General features: G+C 40.2%; 1 protein-coding gene and 1 long non-coding RNA gene across 4 annotated transcripts in view; one reads left to right on the top strand and one right to left on the bottom strand.

Moving 5' to 3' along the window:
* Nucleotides 1–1,878, bottom strand: part of LOC148363996 (uncharacterized) — a 6,194-nt gene extending 4,316 nt beyond the window's left edge. For all 3 annotated transcript variants that reach the window (XR_015850719.1, XR_015850718.1, XR_015850717.1), the window contains exons 1-2: nt 1,769–1,878; nt 1,526–1,685 (exon numbers count right to left, since the gene is read on the bottom strand). This is a non-coding gene — a long non-coding RNA (uncharacterized LOC148363996). The remainder of the gene's footprint in view (nt 1–1,525; nt 1,686–1,768) is intronic.
* LOC148363995 (serine protease 1-like) lies at nt 1,757–27,709 on the top strand. Its single transcript, XM_088338128.1, has 6 exons — nt 1,757–1,875; nt 7,310–7,330; nt 12,590–12,752; nt 21,395–21,663; nt 23,902–24,041; nt 26,045–27,709. Exons 1-6 carry the CDS (start codon nt 1,827–1,829, stop codon nt 26,330–26,332), a joined length of 930 nt encoding a protein of 309 aa, XP_088194254.1. The 5' UTR covers nt 1,757–1,826; the 3' UTR covers nt 26,333–27,709.

Raw genomic sequence — 27,709 nt, 5'->3', positions numbered from 1 at the left:
GTAAGCTGAGGTTTGCAGACGGACTGACAACCAGTGACAGGAAGATGGGGGTATAAAAAGTGACAAGTAACCAATCAGCGACTGAGGCAGTTGGCCCCAAAGGAGCAGGCTCAGGTGCCTCGCATCAGTAATCATGACAAACGTCCACAATTGAATAGTTGGTTAGTTGGTTAGTTGGATCCCATAACCACTAGGGTCATAGGGTCACATTTTCCTATCGTGTGTCTTGGGCAAGTATAGCCTGGTGGCGGCCATCCTTCTCCAGGCCAATACAATTAAATACTATACACGAAAATTAAACCATAAACCAGTTTTACAGGCTCAATAATTTGTTTAACAAATAAAAATACTGTGCAAACATTAATTTTATTTGTTGTTCTTCCCAAAAAACTACTGTTCAGATGTTAAGTCTGAAACGTAGTAGACACTCAGAAGGAGAGAAGAAATCGCTTAATTTCAAACTTGCCAGGAGAACAGATAGGGAAGCCTTCAGGTGAGAAAGTCCAACCTGTCCTAAAAGCCCTCACTTGAGCCCTTTACTCTTATTAAATCTCCAAGGTAACAAAAAACAGATCAGCCCTATGGGGTTTGGAAATAAAAACAACAGCATATTTATTGCCTAATAGTGACAAAGATGTAAATAGCACGTAATAGTAAGAATTATGCCATATGTAAGCATGAAAAGCCATACGTAAGCATGAAAAGAGCCATTTATGGCTTGCGAGCCATAGGTTCCACAATCCTGGGCTAGAACAACAGCAGGACGCCTTCAGAGGAAACATTGAAGGCCTCAGCAGATTTCTGAATCTAGAGACAAGTAATAGCTGAACTTGCAACATCTATTGCAGCCTGGTCATCCTGAAAAGGGCGATTACCACATTTATTCGTTAGAGTTGTATAAGGTGGGCTTAGGGTACTTCCCCAAAAGTGTGTATATCTAAACCAGATGGTATCACGTTTTTGTTTCAAATATTGGTACCGCCCAAAGGAGCGTTTCTTTCTTTCTTTTTCTTTGTTCTGCCTAAATAAATGCAGTTTGGTGGGGCAAGGCCCCCCCAGAGTCAAAAGCACGGCCGATGAGAGGGACGTGACTAAGTTCCTCCTCTCCTGGCCCCTCCCCCTCTCCAACTGCAGTTGTAACAAGTCGAATGCCTGGTGTATCTTTTTTAGCGTTAGCAACTTGTAAATAGCTCTCCCACATGTTAAAGGTCGATTTAGACCCCACAGGTTGCTTCATTTTCCTCATGCTGAGGTTTTGAGTTTTTCCTTGCCCTCATGTAGGTTTGAGATCAGGGGATGGGGTAATAATACTCTGTAGTTTGCAATAGTCAGCCCTTTGAGACTTTTTCTGATCAAGGGCTATACAAATATACTTGACTTGACTTGATTGGTTATATGCATGATTCCACATGATTCCGTTGTAAGGCCAGCAGAGAAGGCCCATTACTGCCTGAACTTAAGTGCAAAAACACCAAAACTGACAAACAAGACAGCGGATATTTTGCCCGCATAAAAAGATTAGTACCTTTATCTGGTTTCCATCTTTATTTTTGCAGCGCGGCACGCATTTGTTGGTCTCTCGGTTGAACCTGCTCTTTGTTGACATTCCCTATTGTCCCGACTCCATAGTGCACCGACCAGTTGCGTTCTGCTCGAGAGCAAGCGGTATGCAAGGTGAACACCCGCTTTCCAAAAAAAAAAAAAAGGTAATAACAAAGCTTATTACTTTCTTCCTGGGCGTGTACGTGACGACAAGAGGGGGACGTACCCGATTGCAGGTGCATATTCTACCGATTTGCCGGTTTGGCGTTCAATTCAGACGCAACATGGAATTCGGCAGGGTGGCCTTTCTGCTCTTAGCCCTCCTTGTCAGCGGTGAGTATTGCACTTTGTTTTTCTCTCTCTGCTTATGAAATGGTTTGTTTAGTGTGTCAATAATGTGTCACAGTCATGTCAATCTGAACTCGGACTTGAAACGCAGGTTTTTGTCAATTTTCCACATTTTAAAAGTTGAGGAGACGTTGAATCATAATTGAAAAGCGTTTTACTCAATTAAGATTGGTTTATTTTACCCATTTGCAATTTGAACTATGGATAAAGTATTAGAGGATTTGTTTTCGCTTTATAATGTGAAAAAAACTCTAAAATTACTCTGGTTATTCATTCGCTAAATCACTTTGCTTAGAAGTATCCATTCTTTTATTATTTCTATGACTTTCTTTTACCATGCCCATTTGATCAATTAAAAAAGAGAGACTTTTCATGAAAATCACACTCGTGTCTGGTTTACCTTAAACATTTGATGGGTAGTGTATGTCAAAATCAAAGATTATCTTTATGATTCATCGATATGTTTTTGAGGGGCTTGGAACCGATGAGCACATTTATATTCAAAAGAAAAAGAAAAGAAATAAGAAGAAATTATGAAAAAGGAAAGAAGAGAGAAAACGGAGAAGGAAAATAATTGATGGAATGAAAAGACGACAAATGAGGGAAACGGAAAAGGAAATTGAAAAAGAAAAGGAAAAAGAATAGAAAAAAAGATATGAAAAAAATCAAGCAAAAGAAGGGAAAAAAGAGATGACAAAGCAAGATAAAAGAAAAAAAGAGAAGAGACAAAAAAGGAGAAAATCAAGAAAAAAATCAAGCTAAGAAAAACTAAAAATAAAAAATAAAGAAGAAAAAAAACAAGAACAAAAATGAAAATTGACAGAATAAAATAAAGAAAACACGAAAAAAAGGTGAGGGGAAAAAAAAACAACCACAAAAAAGACATATTAAAACCAAAAAAAAGTAAAGGAAGAATAAGAACGGGGAAAGAGCCCCAAAAAAGGATAAAAGTGAGAAAAAACAAAAAACAAAAAAAAACTAACAGTCAATAATTTTCAAAAAAACATGACATTTTCCTGTGGTTTATGCTTGCATGGAAGTTTCTTGTTAAATGAATTTGCAAATATATTAAAAATCAATAGTGTAAGAAATAATTCTGATCAAATTGGGTTAAAAGTGTCAGGTTCTCAAACAGCTTTCGCATGCTATACGCGTCATTTCAACGAACATTTATCGATGTGGCATTTGGCTTGAGGACAATTCTTCTTGTTCTCCGTTCATTTGATTTTGACACCCTTGATCTTAATCGTCACTCAGTGAGTTATCGAAGAGTATTTCTTCGGTTTTCTAAATCTGTTAACATGAGATGTATCGTTGCTAAAGAGAACATCTCAAATTCATTTTGGGGTTTTATTTATACTCCTAAATACATAGAATTCGTAGATAATTATGTAATACCTATGGGGGAGGGAAACCTTTGGAGAACATTTGGCAAAAAAGATCCAAGAAGAAAACAAATAATTATTTATCATATGTGCCACTCACCAGATACTTCAGCAGTATATCATTTAGGCTTATCTCTATTTTTTTGTACAATTCTCTCTCTCTCTCTCTCTCTCTCTCTCTCTCTCTCTCTCTCTCTCTCTCTCTCTCTCTCTCTCTCTCTCTCTCTCTCTCTCTATCTATCTATCTATCTATCCTTCTAAACTCTAGATCAAAATGAGAGAATTTATAAACCATTGAATAATTTAAAAATAATACCATCTTAACTGTTCCACAGTTAAATGATATTTTATTTTGTCTATATCACAGTATTACATTTCTTTTCACAAAATGACGAAATGCATATCAAAATAAAAACGCACTGATCTTAATTAGAGGACAACACTGACTTTGGCATAGAAAAAAAAATATGAGGGTTACAAATCATCTGCGGCCACAGGATAGCACTAGTCTCTCTCACTGCTCTTGTGTGATTTTGGTCCATTCTTCTTCCAGCCTCCTCCACAGTTCGGTGATTGTAGTGGGTCTCTTGACCATAACTCACCAAGGATATATATATACATAAATATATATATTCTTCATATCTCTGCCGATGCGGACATTCACATGCTTCAGGTCTAGACGCTGGTCCGCTGACTTGACTTGATATAAAAGATAAAAGCTGTTTAGACGGGTCAGGTAATTTATTGCCTTTTCTTCATTTCCAGTCGTCGTAACCAAAGACAATTGTTACTGGTATGCCTGAACTAATATATCAAATGGCGAGACACGCCTTGAATAATCAGACCAGTATACAAGAGAAGAAAATCAGAGGGCGGTCTTACATCAAGAAAGTATATGACCTGTGCAAATACCCCAATTAAACAAAATGAAAGTATACAATACGGAGTTACTCCTAGTGGCGGACGAAGAGTATGCACTGAGTGATAAAGCAGTCAGGCTAGCATCTTTAAAAATCTTACTAGGAAAGTTACTTGCAATGGTTATCAGTCAAGTCAAGTCATTTTTTTTGTTTAGCCCTTAATCACAAAGAATCTCAAAGGGCTGCAGAGATTATTGCAAACCACAGACTATTATGACACCATCCCCTGGTCTAAAACCTACATGAGGGAAAGGAAAAACTCAAAAACCTCAACATGAGGAAAATGTGTAGGGAAAAACCCTGTTATTACTCATGCCGTTACGTGATGGCGTTATTTTTCAGTAACTGAATAAGTATTTTTTTTTCTGCCGCTACTAACAGTCAGAAGCGGTGTAGTTACTTCAGATGTACAAAGCCAACAGTGGGGTGCTCCTGCAAACCTCAGCGCTCTCCTCAGAGTTGTTAACATCACGTCTTTTCGAAACATGTCACTATTCCAATCAACCAATCAACAGCGGGTTCCCTCCGAAAAGCCTTTTTTCTCTTTTGATTGGTCCATATACATTTTGGGGAATTTTGTGTCATTGACTTTATATCTGTTGAGCATAAAAAATGTTCAATTATTTTGTATTGTCTCTCTTTTTTTGTAGATTTATAAATATTTTAGTTTTATTTCTTGTGTTTTTCAGTGTTAATGTGTTTACATAAAAATTTAAAGTTTATTCTTTTTTCTTTATCTTTTTTCCCTTTTCTTATTGTATTTTTTCTTTTGTTTATTTTTCATTATTCCATTTAATTTATTAAATTCACTTCAAGAGTAGGTTAAATATGTTTCAAATTCTGTGACGTTCAACAACTTATTTTTAAAGCAACAGAAATACCGTAAAATTCGGACTATAGAACACACCTGAATATAAGCCTCACTCAGTACATTTTTAAAGGAAAAAAACACCTGACTATAAGCCGCACGTGCTCACGTACAATAAATGAGTTTTAATAATACACAGTACTTAACCCCTTAACTTTCCCCTGGCCTGCCGGTGGCCCGCCTGTCAATCACCTGCGGCCGCTCTTTTGGCGCCAACTGCCTCAGACTCTGATTGGCTCCGGATCAGTACTTGTACCCACTCCTGTCTGTCCCCTGTTGTCAGTCCGTCTGCAAACCTCATTTAACACTAGGCAAACCCTTTTCAACCCCGACTCCCACCTGTCCCGTCTTTTGCTCCTGTCTGTCCCCCGGCTTCGACCCGTTTTTGATCCTGACCACGTCTACTCTCCCGTCCCGGCTTTCGACCTCCTTTTGTCCACGACCACGTCTACTCTCCTTTCCTGGCTTACGACTCGCTTACGACCTTGACCACGTTTTTGCTCTTATTAGCTGCATCATTGCATAAGCCGCAGGGTTGCGAAAAAAGGCTTATAGTCTGAGTTTTTGGTCATTACTTTTTCTGATAACTAGTTACTTTTACTAGAGAGTAATTATGTTCCCAACACTGGTGGTTATGTTGAACTATTTTACCACCAAACGCCATGACTTCGTTATCATCATAGATTTTAGTCCTCATTTTACTCTATTAGAAATAATGGGTAAAAAAATTGGGCACGGCGTAGTGATGGTGTTTCTGCTAACCACAAAGTGTAACGTGATGTTCACAAATGGGAAGCGATACTCTTGAATAGTGTTGAATGATCCGAAATCCATTTAAGTCAGATTCGGTAAGTCAAGTCAAGTCAAGTCACATTTATTTATATAGCCCTTAATCACAAAATTGTCTCAAAGGACTGCACAGGAATTACAATTACACCATTACCTGATCTTAAACCAACATGCGGGCAAGGAAAAACTCAAAACCTCAGCGTGAGGAAAAAAGAAACCTTGAGCAGGGGCCTCACAAGCTGAAAATGTGTGAAGGCTGAATATTCAGCTCGGCTTTCTTTGAACAGTCTTTGATAAATTTACCATCTGTGAAAGATTTGCAGTGGTTGGCGATCAGTGTCGCGACCTCGTAGCTCGCCTTTGTAGCATTGTCTTTTGACCCGCAGGAGCTGCGTGACGTTAAAACCGCTTCCAGTTGCTTCACCTTATCACAGCGTTTGTTTCCAGTTGGCTTTTTGCTGTCGTCTGGCAGTGACTCTTGATATTCACATACTTTCACACCCAAAATGCACATTACTGTACTGGCCACTTTACTTTAACTATTTTGCACACCTGCCATTGAAAATATTCTGGTTTGTATTTTTTATATTTCTAAATACTTGTTTATACTGTTCATATTCTTAGCTGTTATTCATTATTCAAAGTCTTACTGCAACAAACAAAACAAAATACATTTTCCCATTGTGGGACGCATAAAGGATTATCTTACCTTAACTTATCTTATCCTATCATATAATACGCACACTTGTTGTGCATCTTTAAAACAGTGCGCCTAATGGGTAAGAAAATATGGTATATAACATTGAAAACAGCCACAGTCTCTTGGCTAATTAGGCCAAAAGAGTTGTTTCAGATTTCGGTGAAAAAATACTCCAATTTCCACTTGTCCAGGAAGCGGCGGACCTCAGAGTCAACTTTCCTTTTTTTATTTACTTTTCATTACACCATTCGGAAAATAGGGTGGGCTAAGATTCTCACAAAAAGCCAAGGGTATGGTGACCTAAGGGCTATCATCTGGTCAAATGGTGAGTTTTCTTTTTTTTTTTTGGTACGAATGTATTTTATACTGCACTCAACATTCCTGGCGGGCCACATATTATTAATTTTATGACATGCCTGCTTTGAGTAAAATAGAAAAAAACAAGTTTTATTTTTTAACAAGCAAGACATTCTGGTTGCTCAGCACCCTCAAAGCTCTCAACCTAAAACGGCCCCTGTCGATATTTACTCAAAATTTGGGTATCGGTCTGAAAAAAGTTCCATTAAATGTCCCCTGTAAAAACAACCGAAAATACTTAAGGTGTGGGAGGGAAATACCAGATGAACCCGTTTTGCTCACTTACTTCCCTTTGCCTAACATTTTCCTCTCATAGTTTTCCCTCACAGGTGACGCATGTGACATGTAACCGTGTATAAGCTTTCCATTTTAATTATCGTTTACATTTTTCTTTCCGCAGGTGGCGCCGGGCAGTCAGATGGTAAGCTACTTTTTTCCTGTCTAGTTTTCTTTTACGTAATGAAGATAAACGCTGAATCATTTTAGCGGATATGGGTTTGTGTAAGACATAGCATACACATTTATGCTAACATGTCCACAAGATGTCAGAGGATATTAGCATAAATGCTAACCTGAAACATAATGCCTGTTTTTTTTTTTTATCGACTGTACTTTGGGGAATGAAGAAGGACAAGTGTGTAATTTTCACTTGTTAAAAATAACAATGATAATGTTTTGAATAGTAAGCAAAAATACTGTTTCTTTTATGTTGCTTTTTACCACTAGGAGGCAGTATATATCTTTTTGTGTTCACCAGGGCTCAAGTGAGAACAGAAGTTGTTCACTTTGGTTAATATGTTTGCAGTAATATAGGATTTCATGACATTTTCATCCTGTTTTTCAAATGTAACGCTATTTTTTATCTTTAAAAAAAAGACTTTAAATGAGCACAAAGGAAACCAAACATCTTTTAAACGGTCATAACCTTTTTTCTGTTTTTTTCCGCCGTAAAATAAAAAAATATAATCAGCAAAATTATATGTGTATTGTATTTTTGATTTTTTTGATAATACTTTGATAGTTGTAAAAGCATTTTACTCTAAAACACGGATTTCTTCTTGAATTTTAGAGGGAATTGAGCTTTCAAATATAGGCAAAATAAAACAGGATTGATTTTGTCCGAATTAAAAAAAATACCAGGTTGACCTGCAATCCAACAAGGACATTGAACTCACCGCCGTGTGATTTAAAAACAATTTAAAATTGCCAACAAAAAAAAAAGAGAATGCTTTCAACCGCCATTACATAATAAAGTGCATGGCTTTGGACTGCACCTTACTAAATGTATTAGCACAAACATGGGTGTGCCTTTAACGGACCATGAGATTAAAGTGACAAACAATAAGGGCGGACAAATGAAAAATGGTCATGTAGTTGCTATGCAATGGCGTTTAGGACAACACCCATTTATTATCAGCAGATGATCTATTAGCAAGTAAGGTTTTCGTTCGTCAAACAGGCGGCCCGCGGGCCGAATTAGGCCCGTTAAGGGATTAAATCCGGCCTGCGAGACAACGCTCAGAGAAGCGCAAAAGAAAAACGAGCTGCAGGTTGAAATATGTCCACTTGATGTAGCCAAAGTCAGGTGCCTTTCACAGACGCTGTACTTGTATTTATTTTTCTCTCTCTCTCTCTCTCTCTCTCTCTCTCTCTCTCTTCCTCTCTTTTTCTCTTACTCTCTATCTTTCACTCTCTTCCTTCCTTTTTCTCTTTATTTGTTCCTTTTTGTCTCTTTCTCTCTCTGTGTCTTTTTACCTTCTTTTGCTCTCTCTTCTTTTTTCCTTCTCTCTCTCTCCCTCTTGCTCTCCCCTTCTCTTTCTCCCCTTCTCCCAGTATCTCTTTTCTCCCCTTCTCGCTTTCTCTCTTCCTATTTCTTGGATTTCTTTCTTTCTCCCTCCTTCTTTCGTCCTCTCACTATGTCTCTTTTTATCTTTTTTGTTTCGCACATTCTCTCTCTTTCTTCCTTTATCTTTTTCTTTGTCCCATCCTCTCTCTCTTTTCTCCTCCTCTCTTTCTCTTATTTCTTTCTCTCTAATCTACTAATCTGGCCCCCAAGAGAATGTTGGTTCTATTGTGTGACCCCCAAGTTGAAATGAGTTTGACACCCCTGCTCTGAAGGAACTTGTCACGAGGATTACCAGAACAGAGCAGGAGACCCCAGAGCGTTCGTACAATACTTTTATTTGGGGAAGCACAAGGGTTAGCGGGAAACTTCGGACGACGTAGCCAATCGTAGCGTGGGACGGAAGCAGGTTGAGTTTACCGGGACTGAAGAGATGATCGTAGCTTGGGACGGAGCAGGTCGGATCGGAGGCAGGCAGAGAGAATCAGGTAAACAAGGCACAGGTAATCGGGAGCGTCATACGGGGTACAGATGTGAATCCTCCGACCAGGAGTTCTCCGCGTAACGAGTTTAAAAGGGGAGCATTGACCAATCAGGAAGCACATTCCAGCGCGCCACATGATTACCCCAGGTGACTCCACTTGGGTAATCATGACAGAACCCCCCCCCCTCAAGGAACGGCTCCAGAAGTTCCCCAGGAAAAAAAATAAAAATAATTTTAACCCAAGACACGTCACAGGGAAACACAGGCAGATCAGGACAGGCAGAATCAGAAGAGTCCAGACTCAGGGGGGTCGGATTCAGATGAGTCCAGACTCAGGGGGGTCAGATTCAGAAGAGTCCAGACTCAGGGGGGTCAGATTCAGAAGAGTCCAGACTCAGGGGGGTCAGATTCAGAAGAGTCCAGACTCAGGGGGGGGGTCAGATTCAGAAGAGTCCAGACTCAGGGGGGGGGTCAGATTCAGAAGAGTCCAGACTCAGGGGGGGGGTCAGATTCAGAAGAGTCCAGACTCAGGGGGGGGTCAGATTCAGAAGAGTCCAGACTCAGGGGGGGGTCAGATTCAGAAGAGTCGGACTCCGGGGAGCGGAAAGGGAACAGACAAGACAGGAGAGGAAAGACGGGACAAAATCAGTACAGGCAGACTCAGGGCAGGCATGGGAGTCGAGCAGGCAGGCATGGGAGTCGAGCAGGCAGGCATGGGAGTCGAGCAGGCAGGCATGGGAGTCGAACAGGCAGGCATGGGAGTCGAACAGGCAGGCATGGGAGTCGAACAGGCAGGCATGGGAGTCGAACAGGCAGGCTTGGGAGTCGAACAGGCAGGCTTGGGAGTCGAACAGGCAGGCTTGGGAGTCGAGCAGGCAGGCATGGGAGTCGTTCGCAGTCATACGGCCGGAGGTGCCTTAGCCAATTTCGCCATGTCGGAAATGACTTGCCGAACTGCACAACAGGAATCGCGCTGCTGATTCAGACTTTTATAGCGGTCAGGGGGCAGATGTACGAACGCGGGGTCCATTCTGGTCGGAGGATTCTGTCACGAGGATTACCAGAACAGAGCAGGAGACCCCAGAGCGTTCGTACAATACTTTTATTTGGGGAAGCACAAGGGTTAGCGGGAAACTTCGGACGACGTAGCCAATCGTAGCGTGGGACGGAAGCAGGTTGAGTTTACCGGGACTGAAGAGATGATCGTAGCTTGGGACGGAGCAGGTCGGATCGGAGGCAGGCAGAGAGAATCAGGTAAACAAGGCACAGGTAATCGGGAGCGTCATACGGGGTACAGATGTGAATCCTCCGACCAGGAGTTCTCCGCGTAACGAGTTTAAAAGGGGAGCATTGACCAATCAGGAAGCACATTCCAGCGCGCCACATGATTACCCCAGGTTACTCCACTTGGGTAATCATGACAGAACTCTCAGAAAAAAATCACATTATCACATCAAAATCATATTCTTATAGACTTGTAGTGTAATGCAGTTTTGATGTAATACCTTGTAAATATGTTTGCCTATTTATCCTGTCATTATTTTAAAAATGTATTTTTTATTTATATTTATATTGTAAAGAAAAATAACAGCAGCTCCATACTACAGTGCTCAATGAAATTCCATAAAGGCTACTATAGATCCTCTATGAGTGGAAGATGGGGTTTACATTCATTTTTTAGTCTACTTTAGCTTTGTGTAAAATGGCTGCCGGATTGTCTGAAATTTCCTGGCTCATAAATCTCAGTCTTTCAATCTGAATGACCGACAGGATGTCAGCCACCTCTGAAATGAAGGAGAAATGAGTGACTTCCACTCTGCCAGAATCAATCTTTTGGCAACCATCTTGTTTTTATTTTTATCTTACTTTTATTTTTACACGTTTAATCTGGAGTAACCTGCCTGATCTCATTGTAAACAATTCACAGTTTTGTTATGTTGTTTTCTGACTGTAGCAATAGTAAAAACTAGTGTAAGCTGTGCGGTTAGTTACTAATAGCTAGTTGCTAAAATGGTTCATTTGGTGTTTTATATTTTGAACATAGTGCTTACTGTGCAATTGAAGTCTAAAAATCTATCAAATAAAGACCCTTACTCGGCTTCTGTATTTTTTGCCTTGTTATTTATGAAGCAGCAATCTTCCCATATGTAGAAATGATGTACAAATAAATAAATACCTACAAATAAGTGCAGTATAAGTAATGATCACCAAAATAAAACATCTAATACCTAAATATATTACATAAATTCATATAGTTTGATTGCCATTGATTTATTTCAGTATTTATTTTGTCTTGCATTTTCTTGTGTATATTTTGTGTAGTTTGTTGGGTATTTTATTTTGTATTTTTTCATTTTGTAGTTTATTTTGTCGTGTATTTTGTCCAGTATGTTATTGTGTATTTGTTGTGCATTTTGTCATACATTTTGTCAACAAAATACACGACAAAGTACATGGCAAAATATATGACAAAATACAGGATAAACTATTTGAAAAGGGAAATGACTAAATACGTTATATGATACATGGCAAATACACGACAAAATACACAAAGATATGGATTACAAAATATATAACATAATACATGACAATATAGACCACAAAACGCGTGATAAAATAAATGCCAAAATACACAATAAAATACACAATAGAATCATGACAAAATACATGAGAAAATAAACCGCAAAATCATTGACCAAATACAAAACAAAATACACGACAAAATATGAGAAGATATACAAAATACAATATATATACATAATATACGACAAAATACAAAAACGATTGAAAAAATGCAGAAATAAATCCCATTTATGTCTTACATTTCGGTACTACGGGATTCATTTACCTGTTAATTTATTTATATGGCATATATTTTCATGTATTTATTTATTCGTGCATTTATTTCTACATATCGCACGATTGGTCCTCCATGGTTATGAGCACACATAGATAGATAGATAGATAGATAGATAGATAGATCAGGGATGTAAAACTCATATTAACTTGGCGGCCACACAGACTAGTAGATTAGAGAGAAAGAAAAAAGTGTCTCTGTTTAGCGGCGTTGAAGCCGATAGCTCCGGGTAGCTCCGGGTGGCTACACGTTAGCGTCCGGAATGCTAAACGTGAGCCACGTTTCTGCAAAACATAGGACGGACATGAGAATTTTGTTAAAATCCAGAAGAGTATCAGACTCCAGAATTGTTATTCCCAAAGTTTCATCAACGCTGTAAAAGTCCAAAGTCAGTTACATTTACATTGTGTTTACCCTAAAAATATCTTCTTGTTTTTCTTGTGTGCAAATTTTAATGCCATAACTCAAAGTTTTGTATCCGTGCATGTGTCTCCAGTCTGCGGAACAGTGAATATCAACTCGAGGATTGTGGGCGGTGAGGATGCACCGGAAGGGGCGTGGCCCTGGCAGGCCAGTTTACATCGCAATGGCTTCCACACATGCGGAGCATCACTCATCAACAATCAATGGGTGCTGTGCGCCGCTCACTGCTTCTCAAGGTGAGTCCATTCATAATCCCACCAGATTAGCATTTAGAGATTTTATAGTAATCTCTCGTTTTTACGTTCCAAAAAGGTCCCGCAATAGTCAAAACCTGCAAAGTACAAACCTTTGTTTATTTTCGGGCTGCATTAAGCTATTATTTGAACTCATTCAGTGCCATAACATATAAATACGTATTGTCCCTAAAACATAAACATATTTTATTGTTTTAACTTAAAAAAAACTAGCATAAAATTGTTTGGCGCTGCTCATTAGGAAGTATCAAGCCTCTAGAAATGATTTTGGTATGATAAACCATCATCAGATGGCAGTGGTGATTACATCTTTGTCCACACAGCAAAGGAGCCCCCACTTTGTGTGGCTTCCTGTATCCAGCGAATGAGAGTGTGTGGATGGCCCCCTGAGTAGTTACGCAGTGTGTTGAAAGCAGCGAACATATGGATAAGATCAGACAGTTAAGACTTTAACAGCTTTTCCTTATTCTTAAAAAGATGATATAGTGTTATTGTCATTGCTCGGTCAGAGAGTGTTAGATTTAATATATATTACAAATTGTTCGAATTAGTTATCTGACTCCATTAACCAAACACCACTTAACAATGCACGCTCGTTTCTTCTTGGGAAAAGATGGACAAGAATAGCTGACATTTTCGCACGGGGGCAGATTTATTTTCCCTATCAATTTAACTAAGTGAACTCCATCAAATTAGCCGAATTAGTGTCGCTTGAGTCTCCGTCAAGCCTCCTCTCTCTCGATTCTCCCTCAATCTTCTCAAAGTTCTCCTGGCCCACGCCTTTTTCTGCCAGCTGGGGCGCCAGCTCCTCCCATTCAACAGAACTAAACAAAACATTCGCATTCAGAACGGCGTGACCTGAAGCTCACTCAGTGAAAATTTTCATTGCACTCGATAAATGTAACTTGTATTTGATAAAATCCTTTATAGTGAAATGTATAAAATCCTTCAAGAGGGATGACATCCACAGGATCAGAATCTCCATGGTGACCATAATCCTATGATCACGACAATGGAAATACCGGACACTAGAAGTAAGATCTGGCCTAAAAAACCCAGCCTGACTTGACCCGGCCTGCGGGTATTAAAGCCCGAATCAAACAAAACCTGACCGATTAACTTGATTTGAGGGACCAGGCCCGAAGTAAACCCAGAACTGTACTGTGATGCCGGGCTTACTACGGAGTATGCGCGGCTCCGGAGTGCAGCGGCGAAGTTACTTCATGATAATATTACTCAAATAAAAAGGAGTCATCCAAATAATGATTTGAGTAAAAGTGTTCTAAACAGCGTGCATGCTGTGCAGAACCCCCACGAAGCAAAGAAAAAAAGGGAGAGAGAAACCCAGCCCTGCCCGACTTAATGATTGACATTTCATGGTTGAACCTGGCCCAAATTTCGGGGGCCCAAGATCTTGCCTTTACCAGGTGCTGAAAAGTTCTTGCTACGTTCATGCATCATTCAAGCATAAGTCCAGTGTTCTTGGGGCGGCAGTATCTCAGAAGGTAGAGCGCTCGTCTCGGAAACAAGAGGTTGCAGGTTTGATTCCCAGCTTTTCTGAGTTAAATGTCCTTGGGCAAGATAATGGACCGCTTATACCCCCGATAAGCAGATAGGCACCTTGTATGGCTGATGCCTTTATAGGTGTGAGAGTGTGTGTGCGAATGCGTAAGTGTTAACGTCATTGTAGGGAGGTCTTCAGTGACTGCAGGAATGTAGTCCATTTACTATGTAAAATATTGCATTGGGGCAGCACGGCAGCGCTGTGGTTAGCGCGTGTGCGTCACAGTTCTGATGTCATAGGATCAAACCTTCCTGTGTGGAGTTTGCATGTTCTCCCCGTGCTTGCGTGGGTTTCCTCCAGGCACTTCGGTTTTCCTCCCACATCCCAAAAACATGCATGTCAGGTTAATTGGCCGGTCTGAATTGTCCTTAAGTATGAATGAGCGAGTTGGTTGTGTGTCTCTGTGCCCTGCGACTGTTCCGGGTGTCCTCTGTCCACTGCCTCAAGATAGCTGGGATGGGCTCCAGCACTCCCGCGACTCTACTGGGGATAAGCGGTGCAGATAATGGATGGATATTGCATTGGTGAGATATTATTATATAAGTATCGTCCTAGCAAAAAGAACAAAAAAAAAACAGCACCAAAGTAAAGGTTCTGATTGAAATGCATCCATCCCTTCACAAAAAGCCGTTTTCTTGGAAAATATTTAAGAAATGTTCAACTGTTGTTTAATACCTAATGGTAAAAGCAAGAAACATACTTTTTTCTCATGAACAATGATGGTTAAGGCTTTCTTTTGATATGTCCTATACCTATCTAGCTAGAGAACTACATTCTGTAGGCCTTCAAAACTGAGACAAAATGGCTGAAATTGGGAGGCCCTGACTTTTCCTATTTGAGATGAACAGCATTCTAAAAACACATGTTTGATTTCCTCCTCATTATTGAGATATTGAAGTTTTGGACAGATAGAAAATAATACAGTATTACCTCTGTTATTGCGGTTAATGGGGGGCAGAATTCCCCCGCAAAAATCTATTAAGTATTCATTACTCAATTTGTTTAACAGATATACAGTGCATCCGGAAAGTATTCACAGCGCTTCACTTTTTCCACATTTTGTTCTGTTACAGCCTCATTCCAAATTGTATTAATTTATTCTCTTATCTCAAAATTCTACACAAAATACTCCATTATGACAATGTGAAAAAGTTTTTTTTTTAACTTTTTAAAAATTTATTAAAAATAGAAAACTAAGAAATCCCATTTACATAAGTATCCACAGCCTTTGCTTAATACTTTGTTGATCCACCTTTGGCAGCAAATACAGCCTCAAGTCTTTTTGAATATGATCCCACAAGTTTAGCACACCTATCTTTAGGCAGTTTTGCCCATTCTTCTTTGCAATAAGTTTCAAGCTTAATCAGGTTGGATGGGAGACGTTCGTGCACAGCCATTTTCAGATCTCTCCAGAGATGTTCGGTCGGATTCAAGTCTGGACTCTGGCTGGGCCACTCCAGGACATTCACGGAGTGGTACTGAAGCCAATCTTTTGAGATCTTGGCTGTGTGCTTTGGGTCATTGTCCTGCTGAAAAATGAACCTTTGCCCCAGCCTGAGGTCAAGAGCGCTCTGGAGCAGGTTTTCATCCAGGATAGCTCCATATATTGCTGCATTCATTTGTCCTTCTATCCTGACTAGTCCTAGTTCCTGCTGCTGAAAAACATCCCCACAGCATGATGCTGCCACCACCATGCTTCACTGTAGGGATGGTATTTGCCTGGTGATGAGTGGTGCCTGGTTTCCTCCAAACATGGCGCCTGGCATTCACACCAAAGAGTTCAATCTTTGTCTCATCAGACCAGAGAATTTTGTTTCTCATGGTCTGAGAGTCATTCAGGTGCTTTTTGGCAAATTCCAGACGGGCTTCCATGTTCCTTTTACTAAGGAATGGCTTTCGTCTGGCCACTCTACCATACAGGCCTGATTGGTGGATTGTGGCAGAGATGGTTGTCCTTCTGGAAGGCTCTCCTCTCTCCACAGAGGAACGCTGGAGCTCTGACAGAGTGACCATCGGGTTCTTGGTCACCTCCCTGACTAAGGCCCTTCTTCCCCGATCGCTCAGTTTAGATGGCCTGCCAGCTCTAGGAAGAGTCCTGGTGGTTCCAAATGTCTTCCATTTACGAATAATGGAGGTCACTGTGCTCATTGGGACCTTCAAAGCAGCAGAATATTTTCTGTATCCTTTTCCAGATTTGATGCATGATGAAACTTTGCGAAGCAGTCAACCAGCGATAGCCAACGCGCAAAGTAGTGAGGTGTCCTTGTAGTACATATAAAATCAAAATATTCTATAGTATGAAACAATACAAAAATCCAAGTGTTTGTAAAATAGCTTAACAATAACAAAAATACAAACAAATGTATGCTATATACCTCCAAATACTGTGTATAAAAGTGCAAAAAACATTAGAGGAGAATGTGAGTACTCTGTCTAACCAGAAAAACTTAGAGCATTAAAACGCGGTCTTAAGTCACCCTCTTCTGAATCGGAGTGGTACTACAAGCAGGTCCTCTCAACAGCCCAACAACAGTAAGTACATTGCAATGAAATTCAATGCATCAGCGTGCTAAGTGACACAACAAATCAATGATGAAATTTGTTGTGGATGCTTTTAAAAATCGATAAGAATCGATTTTCTTAATTAGTAGTTGCCGCCCTAATTGATTTATTAACTACTATATTATACGTTGAGACTAAAACAAAATACCCCGTTTACAGGCACAAGCATTTATTTAACAGATAAAACTACTGTACTTTATAAACTTGTCAAATCTCAATTCAATAATAAGTTTGCTTCTATACGGTAATGCACTACTGAAAGGATTCAGGTCATGATCCATCTTACTTTAAATCATAGTTTGTCGCCATCACGTGGAAGACAAAAATTTAGAGTGAAAAGAAAAACATTTCACGAAACAAATAAAAGTACTGGACTTTTTGAATAAAAAATCACACAAAACTTTTATACTGTCAAATTTTTTTTTGTACATAATCTTGCCACTGCATTGCGCTATTGATTGGTAGTAGTAAATAAAATTGCTTGACCAACTTTCAGGCAAAAATTTCAATTTCGTCCAAAAAAGTGAATTATGCATTATTAGTGTGACAATGTATATGTATATAATGATTATACTTTCCCAGTTTTATTTGGTAGCTCTTATTAAAAATGATAAAATAAGTGTTTCAAATGTAACATTACTTCAGCTCAGATTTTGTCGTCATCATGTTGAGGTTATTGGGAAAACGAAAATGTGGCGTCTAAATACTTTTACCTTTCTTAGCATGTGGAGAAGTCAAATTTTGTTGGCGATACAAAGCATCTTCCTCTGCCTTTTAGGCCCGGCCGCAGTCAGTCCAGAGAGTTTTGTTGAAATAATGGCTTTTAGAAAATTATTTCTTCATACGTAATGTCGGCTCGTCAAGCCGTTTTACGTAAATGTACAGCTTAGACTGCGACACTATTGAGCCACAGGTAGACACAGCCAGAAAAACGGGCGGGAAGATTGTTTAGCCAATCAGAACGCAGAACACGATACACGATGATCAGTCAAGTAGCGAAACCGTGAAAAGTAAACCGCAATACAGTAAGGGATTATTGTGTTGTATCTCCAAATGACTCGGAATGATATTCGAGTACTTTATGTTGGCAGGGAAATTAAAACATGAACAATGGCAGTTTGGCAGATCGAATTACTGGGCAGTTGTTCAAACAAATGGCTTTAATCCGTTTGTTGATCACAATATATTATGGTCTATGATTTCACTATGATTAGTATTGTGTTTGTGGAATACAAACCCGGCGTCAAAAGCGACCTGTTTTGTTCTCATGTAATTTTCTGAAATGAAAATGACATTGCAGTTTCTGAGGTCTGGCGTGAAAACTGACTCAGCTTCACTAAACAGGTGACTGCTGAGATCTGCTGGGATGCCATTTTCAGTCATCACCAAGCAAAAAAGCTAAACTTTGATGGATTTTAAAATAGATAATGTTTTTTAAAATGACAGCCTAGAAACCTGACTGATCTAGAGGAGATCCGTGTGGAGGAGTGGGGCCAAGATCCCCCCTTTATTGTGTGCAAACCTGGTGAAAGACTACAGAAAACAGTTGACCTCTGTAGTAGCAAACAAAGGCTACTGTACCAAATATTAACATTCATTTTCTTATTTGCAGCTGTAATACACAAATATTTTGTTAACAAATCATGCATTGTGATTTCTGGATTTTTCTTTTTAGTTTATCTCTCTCACAGTGGACATGCACCTTCGATGAAAATTTCAGACCCCTCCATGATTTTTAAGTGGGAGACATAGCAAAATAGCAGGGTGTTCAAATACTCACTTTCTTCACTGTGCCGATTGGACTCATTTTAGAAGGCCTACAGATTTTTTCTCTGTAGCTATATATGGATGGGACTTATCAAAAGAAAGCTTTTAAAAAAAAGGATGTTTCCAGCTTCTAACATTGCTTCATAAACAAAGTTTATAGAAAAATGCTCGCATCCAAGAAAACTTCTGAGAAAAACAGATTTTAGGGAAAGGATGCATTTGTGGTAGCTTCGAAATCTAAACAATGCTTTCCATCAACACAAGGGTGCACTGTTTGCAAAATAACATTTTATTACAAGAACACTAAACTTATGCATGAACGATTCTGGAAGTTTGCAAGAACTTTTCAACGCTCGATGTTTCCGGTGACACGATCACAAGATTTTGGTCACAATGACGATTGCATTCCTGCGGATGTGCATGAAACGTGCCCCCTCCCCGGCCCGATGATGACGAAGGGACTTTGTATTCGCTTCTCTCACTCACTGCTTCACTACATACTCGCCATATAGGGCAATCTACGCACTTTAATCGCTGGATACAGGAAGCAACACCAAGAAGTGGGGCTACTTCGATGTGTGGAATAGAAAGGATATAACTGGAATACTCACGATTATGACTATATGGAGTGACACATTTCAATATTGTAACAATAGATCCCTGTGATTTAGTCATTTTGTAAGTACTGTATCTATTGTATAGTGTGAACTTGTATATACCGCACATCCCTAATTTTTGAATAAAGATCGGCATACATTTTTGTTTCACCTTTTCTCAACTCAAACTAAGCATCGCAAGCGACAGATATTGTTGGATACGTGCGGCCATGATTAATATCACTAATTGACACCGTAAATGCTTACCCTGTTTATTTTTTTTCCTTGCAGGTAAGATATATTCAAACTAAAGCGATAACATAGCATCATACCCCACAATGAAAATATTTGACAGTCCAAACTTCAATAATTATAAGGACAAGTACTAATAATGGTCAGAAACCCCCCCCCAACAATGTTAAAGACAAAATACCAAGGACAAAATACCAATATTGGTAAGGAAAAAATATTAACAATTGTAAGAGAACAGATACAAATTACAGAACCAACTAAGCCCCTTGCAATGTATACCGTGCAGATTAGCTTTGTAGCAAGCTATCACCCTACATTTTTTGCTATTTTGAAAGCTAGATACCGACCTTTTTTCATTTTTTTTGCAAGCAATCCAGCTAATATTTGATCTTTTTCTGATAGTTATTAAGCTAAATTTTAGCCTCCTTACTAGCTCGCCATCTAGTTTTGGTCTGGCTCCCTTATAGTTTTTTTCTTACCGGAGGATTAATTTTACATTACAATATTATTATCATTAATATAAACATATTTGGCATTTTAAATCTATGTAAACTAAATTACATATTTACCTTTACCATATTTAGCTTAAAATATTCCTGTTTCCACAAAAATATTTTATATAGTTAATGTTATATTTTACTAGTTTTTGTTGTGTTCTGTGCAGCCCTTTGAGACTTTTTGTGATAAAGGTCTAAACAAATAAATATAACTTGTAAACTATGAACACAATACAAACATAAAATGTGTAAAGTATGTCCTTAATGTCCTTCAAAGTACGATTCATCACCAGATACACCCAAGAGTTGTTTCCCTCCTCGTGCATTCTATTTTTTCCATTCTCTAAAATTCATCTCAGGTACAATGACTAAAAAAAGTGTGATAAGGAGAAAATCGAATATTCGTTTATCATGTTTAGTGGTTAGACCTCCATGCTCTTACTGCCGCCACCCCGGTTCGATTCCCGTTGCATCAGATGTTTTGCAATTGTCGTCATCGATATTCGCCATTGCTCGAAAAAGATAATGTACTCCCGTAAAACCTTGTGTATAACGCACACCCAAAGATGGAGTTATTTCCTATGTAAAGAATAAAGTGTGTCATGTGGGAATAAGTAGGGTAGCTTGCATGCTGCAAAAGTGTGAAGACCCCTGCCCGAGTGTGTTTGTTGTCATGACGCCAGGAACGGAGTAGTGTTCGTTTACTCAGTTTTATTGATAAGAGGGAGAGAAGGGCTTGCTTCCACGATCCGAGGATCGACGGACAAGTGTAGCAGGATACGCGGAAGGGGCACTTCCGTGTCGAGCCAGGAGGGTGGAAGATAGGCAGGAATTCCAAGTCGTTAGCCAAGGGCGGTGTCAAGTTCGGAAACGAGGTCAGCAACAGGAGGCAGGCAGGTAGCAAGGTAAAACAGATCGGATAACGGGAAGGCGGAACGGGGCAGAGTCATGTCCGAAAACAGGTTGGCAATGAGGATCAGGCAGAAAAAAACAGGGCAGGAACAGAGTCTGACGTAAGAGCTTGCCGAGCTGGGAGCATCGGTTCGCATAACGATCTGACAGGGATCTCTTGGAAGTCGGGGGTTTAAAAGGAGTTCATCAGCCAATCAGCTGTCCGGGCTGTTGGCGCCAATCAAGCAGTCGCATGTTCTCTGAATCGGCAATCATGACAGTTTGTAAACAAAAGGCAAGATACATAATCTGGAAGTGAACGGATTTAAAAACATTTCAGCCTTTCATTTTCATGAAGCTACATCGAGTAGCCTGTTTGCTAGGTTTGCAGATGGCGTGCTGGCGGTGGCGGCAGTATTTTGCATTTGTCTGTTATTGGAAATAGTCGGCGCTTTTCTGCCCACTGGTCTCACAGACTTGTTTGTTTGCCACCAGCTCGGTTACGAGCAACCTGGTCGTTTACCTGGGCCGTCGGACCCAAGAGGGCGCCAATGCCAACGAGCAAATGCGCGGAGTGGCTCAACTTATTCGCCATGAGAACTACAACGAAGATACCTTCGACAATGATATCGCCCTGATGCGACTCAGCGCACCCGTTGATTTCACCGACTTCATACGACCTGTTTGCCTCGCCGCTTCGGGCAGTGACGTCCCAGCCGGGACCAGCGTCTGGGTCACCGGATGGGGCACCATCGGTACTGAAGGTAGGTGCATTTGCTTTTGCTAATGTTAGGAAATAAACTATTAAAAATGTATCATTTACTAAATTGTTCGAATTAGTTATCTGACTCCATTAACCAAACATAACCTTCATTCACCTAACAATGCATGCTTGTTTCTTTTTGTTTAAAGAAGGACAAGAGACCGGCATTTCCACACGGGGGCAGATTTAATTTCTTAAAGTATTTAACTAAGTGAACTCCATCAAATTAGCCGAATTAACCGAATTAGTTGATTTAGTCTTCGTCGAGCCTCCTCTCGTTTTCTCTCGATCTTCTGAAGTTCTTCTGGCCCACGCCTTTTTTTCCAAGCTGGCGTGTCGGCTCCTCCCGTGGGCGGGCCAGAGACTCCCCACGTGGACTCCACCTCATCTCCTCGATTTCTGGAACCCGAGCGATTATCAAATCAGTGCCTGGCCTCCTGCGTCTCGGCCTTTTCCGTCAGAGTCCTGTTATCAACAGAACTAAACAAAACATTCGCATTCGCATTCGGAACGGCGTGACCTGTCATTAAACTTAAGCCTTCTCTGTGAAAAATCTTCACTGCATTCAATAAATGTAACTTGTATAAAAACCTTTATAGTAAAATGTATAAAGTCCTTCACTAGCTAGGCTTTTGTTAAGTTTAAACTTCAGTGCCGTGATTTCTGTGTTTTTTGCATATTTATCGCAAAGGTTCAGATCAGATATTCCATCCATCCATTATCTGCACCACTTATCCTCATTAGGGTCATGGGGGTGATGAAACCCATCCCAGTTGTCTTCGGGCAGTGGGCAGGGGACACCCTGAACTGGTTTCCAGCCAGTCGCAGGGCACACTGAGACAGACAATTCATTCGCTCATTCACACCTAGGGACAATTTGGACCGGCAAATTAACCTGACATGCATGTTTTTGGAACGTGGAAGGAAACCGAAGTGCCCGAGGTAACCCCAAGCAAGCACGAGGAGAACATGCAAAATCCGCACTGGGAGGCTGCAGTAGCTGGACTTCAACCCTGAACCTCTGCACCGTGGGGCTAAGCGCTAACCACAGATCATCAAACCAATTTTAATTTCACATAGGCAACCCAAGGGAATACAAAATGCAGTTTTGAAATGTTGATTCCATTTTTTACTCGGGCGGCACGGGTGGTTAGCGTGCAGCCCCACGTTGCAGAGGTTTAGGGGTCAAGTCCAGCTACCACAGCCTCCCCGTGTGGAGTTTGCATGTTCTCCCCGTGCCTGCGTGGGTTTCTTCCGAGCTTCGGTTTCCTCCCACATTCCCAAAACATGCATGTCAGGTGAATTGGCCGGTCCAAATTGTCCCTAGGTGTGAATGAGCGAGCCAACTGTCTGTCCCTGTGTGCCCTGCGAATGGCTGGCAACCAGTTCGGGGTGTCCCTTGCCCACTGCCCGAAGATAGCTGGGATGGGCTCCAGCACCCCGTGACCCTACTAAGGATAAGCGTTGCAGATAATGGAGGGTTGGATGGGCTATACTCATCTGAAATGAATCAAAAATGTCAACTGATGAAAGTACAATACTGTATACCAGTGGTGTCAAACCCATTTTATCTGGGGGGGACACACGATAGACAAAGCATTCGCTCGGGGGTCGGACTAGTAGATTAGAGAGGAAGAAAAAAAGAGCGAAAGAAATAAGAGAAAGAGATGGAGAGAAAAAGTGAGGGTGTGGGACAAAGAAAGAGAGAAAGGGATATAGAGGGATAAAGAGAGAAAGGAGAGAGAGAAAACATGCAAAAAAAAAAAAGATAAAAGTAAAAGAAATAGTAAGAGAGGGGCAAAAAGAGAGATCCAAAGAGAAACGGAAAGGAAGAAGGAGAGAAAAGGAGAACGGGAAAGCAAGAGTGAGAAATAGAAAGAGAAAAGACAGAGAAAAAGAAAAAATAGAGCAAAAGAAGGTAAAAAGACACAGAGAAAGAAAGAGTGAGACAGAGAATGAAAGAAAAAGGGTGGAAGGGAGAGAGAGAGATAAAGAAATACAAGTACAGCATCATTGTGAGAGGCACCTGGCTTTGGCAACATCAAGTGGACATACTTGCAGCTCGTTTTTCTCTTGCGCTTCCCTCAGCGTTGTGTTGCGGTTTGTGACCCAAATATGTTGTTTTTGGGGGGTTACCTAATGCCCACCAAGACCACGGTGGTGACTATCGCTTTACTCCTTTTAAATGCATTTTGCAGCTGAGAGTATTTTTCAAATGCTGGTTCTTCTCCACTTTTAGATCCGCTCCCGTCTCCGCAGATACTGCAGGAAGTGAACATTCCTGCGGTCAGTAACAGCGCCTGCAACGATGTCTACGGGAGCATTACTAGCAACATGATCTGCGCTGGGACCGACGCGGGAGGCAAAGATTCGTGCCAGGTCAAGAGAATTGCGTAGACCTCACTCCAGTTGATCGCTTTATCTACTTTCTCATGTTTATTATTACATACATTGATGGAGATCTCAAACCCATAGGGCCGCGGGACAATTAGAGCTAGCGGGATAATACTTTAAGGACCCTGTCTTAATATGAAAGATTAAAGGGACAATGTGAATCATTTTGTTTCTCCTAGTGGTAAAAAAAAACATTAAATAAAAAAAACAATGTTGATTGAAAAACAAGCAAGAATGTATTAAATATAATATAAAACTGCATCAAATACTCATGGGTTGAGAAATTCGCATATTTGACGTAAAATGAGGCTTATCTAGAAGGAGCTGACATAATTGTCACCCATCATGCTGCAACAGCTCACTTTTTATCTGTTTTTTCTTTTTCGCTCCCTGTTTTCTTGTTTTATCTTTTTCTTTATATTATCCTTTTTTCTTTATTTTTATATTTTTCCTTTTTTTTATTTCTTGCTCATTTTCTCTTTTCCACTTAATTTTTTTTCCCCCTTTTTCTTTTTTCTCCAGTGTTCAAATAATACATTGTGTTTGCTAATTGTGCTAGAAGGCTAGTAGATGACTAGAAAACCCTTGTTTAATGGTGCTAGCACAGTTCCAAATAATTGAGCAGGTTTGAAAAGCAATATAACTGACCTTCCTTGGAGGTCGTCGAGTATCTGGAGCATCGCATTTGTAGTTGCGATTTAACTTTTTGAATGGCCAGGAAAAGAAAACTTTCGTGTGAAACTCGACAGTTTATTCTTGTTCTAAGAAACGAGGGCTATTCCATGTGAGAAATTGACAATAAACTAAATATCTCCTACTGTGTTGTGTACTACTCCCTTCGCAGAATAGCTCAAAGCGTCTCCTTTTGCTGTATAACACTCGTTTTTGGTAGCATTACTCAAATCATCTAGTGGTTAAATATTAGACACTGTCCCTTTAAAAACTATCCAATATTACCCTAATTTCAAAAATATTTCCCAAAGGCATATGACCCACCCTGTTTTTTAACTAGGCCCGCAGAGCTTTTAATTTAGAAGGGGTCTAAAACTCACGGGCTGGGTGCCAATTTTTCCCCGCCGGGTGATAGTTTGAGCACCCTGCCTTAATATGAGTTTTTAAAGTATTATTTAGCTCCTCCTAGTGGTAGAAAACAAATTATTCATTTAAAAAAAACGATACTCATTTAAAAAATAAGCCAAATTACATGAACAATCATATGAACATGAATTTTCTTAAATGCTCGTAGGTAAAGAAATTTATTATTATTTTGAATAACATCAGCCTCATTTACAGAAAGCTGGCGTCACTGTTCACTGTCTTGCTGCTACGGGTACCCCCCAAAAAACTTATAAAAGCCTTGTCTGTCACGACCAGAACGGAATCAGGACCCAGATGCGTAGCCTTAACCACAAGTTTATTGATAGAAAGAGGAAAGCAGTGGATCTTCTGTAGCGCGAGATGGCGGTGTCAAGGGCGGGACAGGAAAGCGAAAACTTGGTCGGGATCAAAAACGGGTTGTAAGCCGGGACGGAAAAGCAAACGTGGTCAGGGTCAAAAACAAGTCGTAGCCGGAGACAAACGGGGAGATCAGGAACGGACGGGTGGTAAAACGCGGGACCGACGGATGTCAGGGTCAAAATGCTTGCCTTGTAGAAACAGAGGTTCGCTGACATACTGACAACAGGCCAGTGTAAAGACTGGGCTTAAAAAGGACAGGGAACCAATCGGGTAGCCCGCAGCGGCTGGCGCCAAACGAGCTGGCACAGATGATCCAAATCAGTCATCATGACAAGAAAAAGAAAATGGTGCAATTTGGTATCTTTGAGTCTCAGTCGTTCGTAAACATCCTTGTGCTTTATAACTGTCGTTTTCGGTCGCATCACACAATAGAGACATCTAGTGGTCAAATAACACTCACTGCGCCTTAAAAAAAACATCCAATGAAGCCGTCGTTTCCAAAATGTTTACCATTGTGTGAATGTCCGCAGGGGGATTCCGGTGGTCCGCTGGTGAGCAAGAGCAATAATACCCGGTGGACCCAGCTGGGCGTTGTGAGTTTTGGACGGGGGTGCGCCTTACCCGAAATCCCGGGAGTCTACGCCCGAGTTTCCCAATACCAGTCCTGGATCACAGAACGCGTTACCGGCAACACGCCGGGATTTGTCAATTTCATGGCTAGCTCCACCATAACCGATGGATCTGCTTCCATGATGCCCTCCATCCCTCTGCTCCTCACTGTTTTGCCAGCAATCTTCACCGCTGTGGTGCTCATGTGATTAGGAACAGTGGAGAGATTTTTAAATCTACACGACAGTTCAAAAGTTTGGGGTTGCTTAAAAATGCTATTTCATTTAATGAAACTATTTAGGAATACACACTATGCATTGTAAATAAATATCCTTTTTGTTAAAAACAATATCTACATAGGTGTAAAGAGCCCCATTTCCAGTGTTCTAATAATACATTCGCTTCGCTATTTGTGCTAGAAGGCTAATGGATGACTATAAAACCCGAGTTTAACAATAACAGTTTAGCTGGTTAGAAAAGCTATAAAACTGATCTTCTATCGAAGTAGTCTTGTATCTGGGGCATCACATTTGTAATTGTGATTTACCTTTTGAAATGAAAAAGAGAACTTTAATGTGAAACTCTACAGTCGTTCCAAGAATCGAATGTGAGAACCTAGAGATCTCCTTCTATGATGTGTACTACTCCTTTTAGAAAAAAGCGCAAAGCGGTTCTAACCACAATAGAAAGAGAAGTGAAAAAATGACCAGCACATTAGACTATCTAGATATCTTCAACTAGCAGCTTCGATAAGTAGTACCCGCAAAACACCAGTAGCAAAATAAACAGTCAAGATGCAGGTCTCCGAGGCAGAGTGTCAAAAAGTTCGACATAATTGAGCCTGGCCAACAAAGGGAAGAGATTCCTACGAGCAAAAAAACACAGAAAAGTCTGACTTTTCCATAGAAAACACAAAATTGTCCGGGTGACCCCAAACTTTTGAACGGTATCGGAAGTTACATAACATGAACCTACCACTAGTTCTGACTCCTTTAATTTTCTCTAATGAAGAACTGTTTTTTTCTTGGCAAGCTAATCACAAATAAATCCATGCGTCCATGTATTATGCTTTTTACGACGATAAATTTCTTACATGCTCGGTTAACAATGCATGAAATCAGACTGCTTAATATGAAAAGGTTGCTTTTCTATGTCACTTTTGAACCTTCATGTAAGATTTTGCACTGATTGTACATTTACACGTGAAGTCAATTTGAACTGAAGCACTTGTTCTCTCGCACTTTGACATTTGAATGTGATAATTGAAAAGAATCCTAGAGAATGTTTTTTTCGGGTACATTAAATGTCATTTCTATGATTCAATTGATTCGTTTTTGATGCCGATCAAAATATTTGTATTGTTTCTGCTGTGCTTTTTAGTATCATCCCTGAATAAATGAATGAACGAGATTTTGACAAAGCCTGTACAAAAATGTAGTTACACAGTTTCACGTCAACCTGCTTCTTTGTCAACAATGATTATATTTACTTTGGCTATGGCAGTGGTCCTCATCTTTTTGGGGGTTGGATTTTTTTCTTTGTGAAATATTTTCCTGCTTGAGAAATAAAATATATACTGAAGGGAA

The sequence above is a fragment of the Urocampus carinirostris genome, chromosome 6 (genome assembly GCF_059441175.1).
Source record: "Urocampus carinirostris isolate Australia breed hairy pipefish chromosome 6, RoL_Ucar_1.0, whole genome shotgun sequence".
Taxonomy (NCBI): Eukaryota; Metazoa; Chordata; class Actinopteri; order Syngnathiformes; family Syngnathidae; genus Urocampus; species Urocampus carinirostris.
The sequence above is the reverse complement of the archived record's forward strand: the minus strand, read 5'-3'. Positions and strand labels throughout refer to the sequence as shown.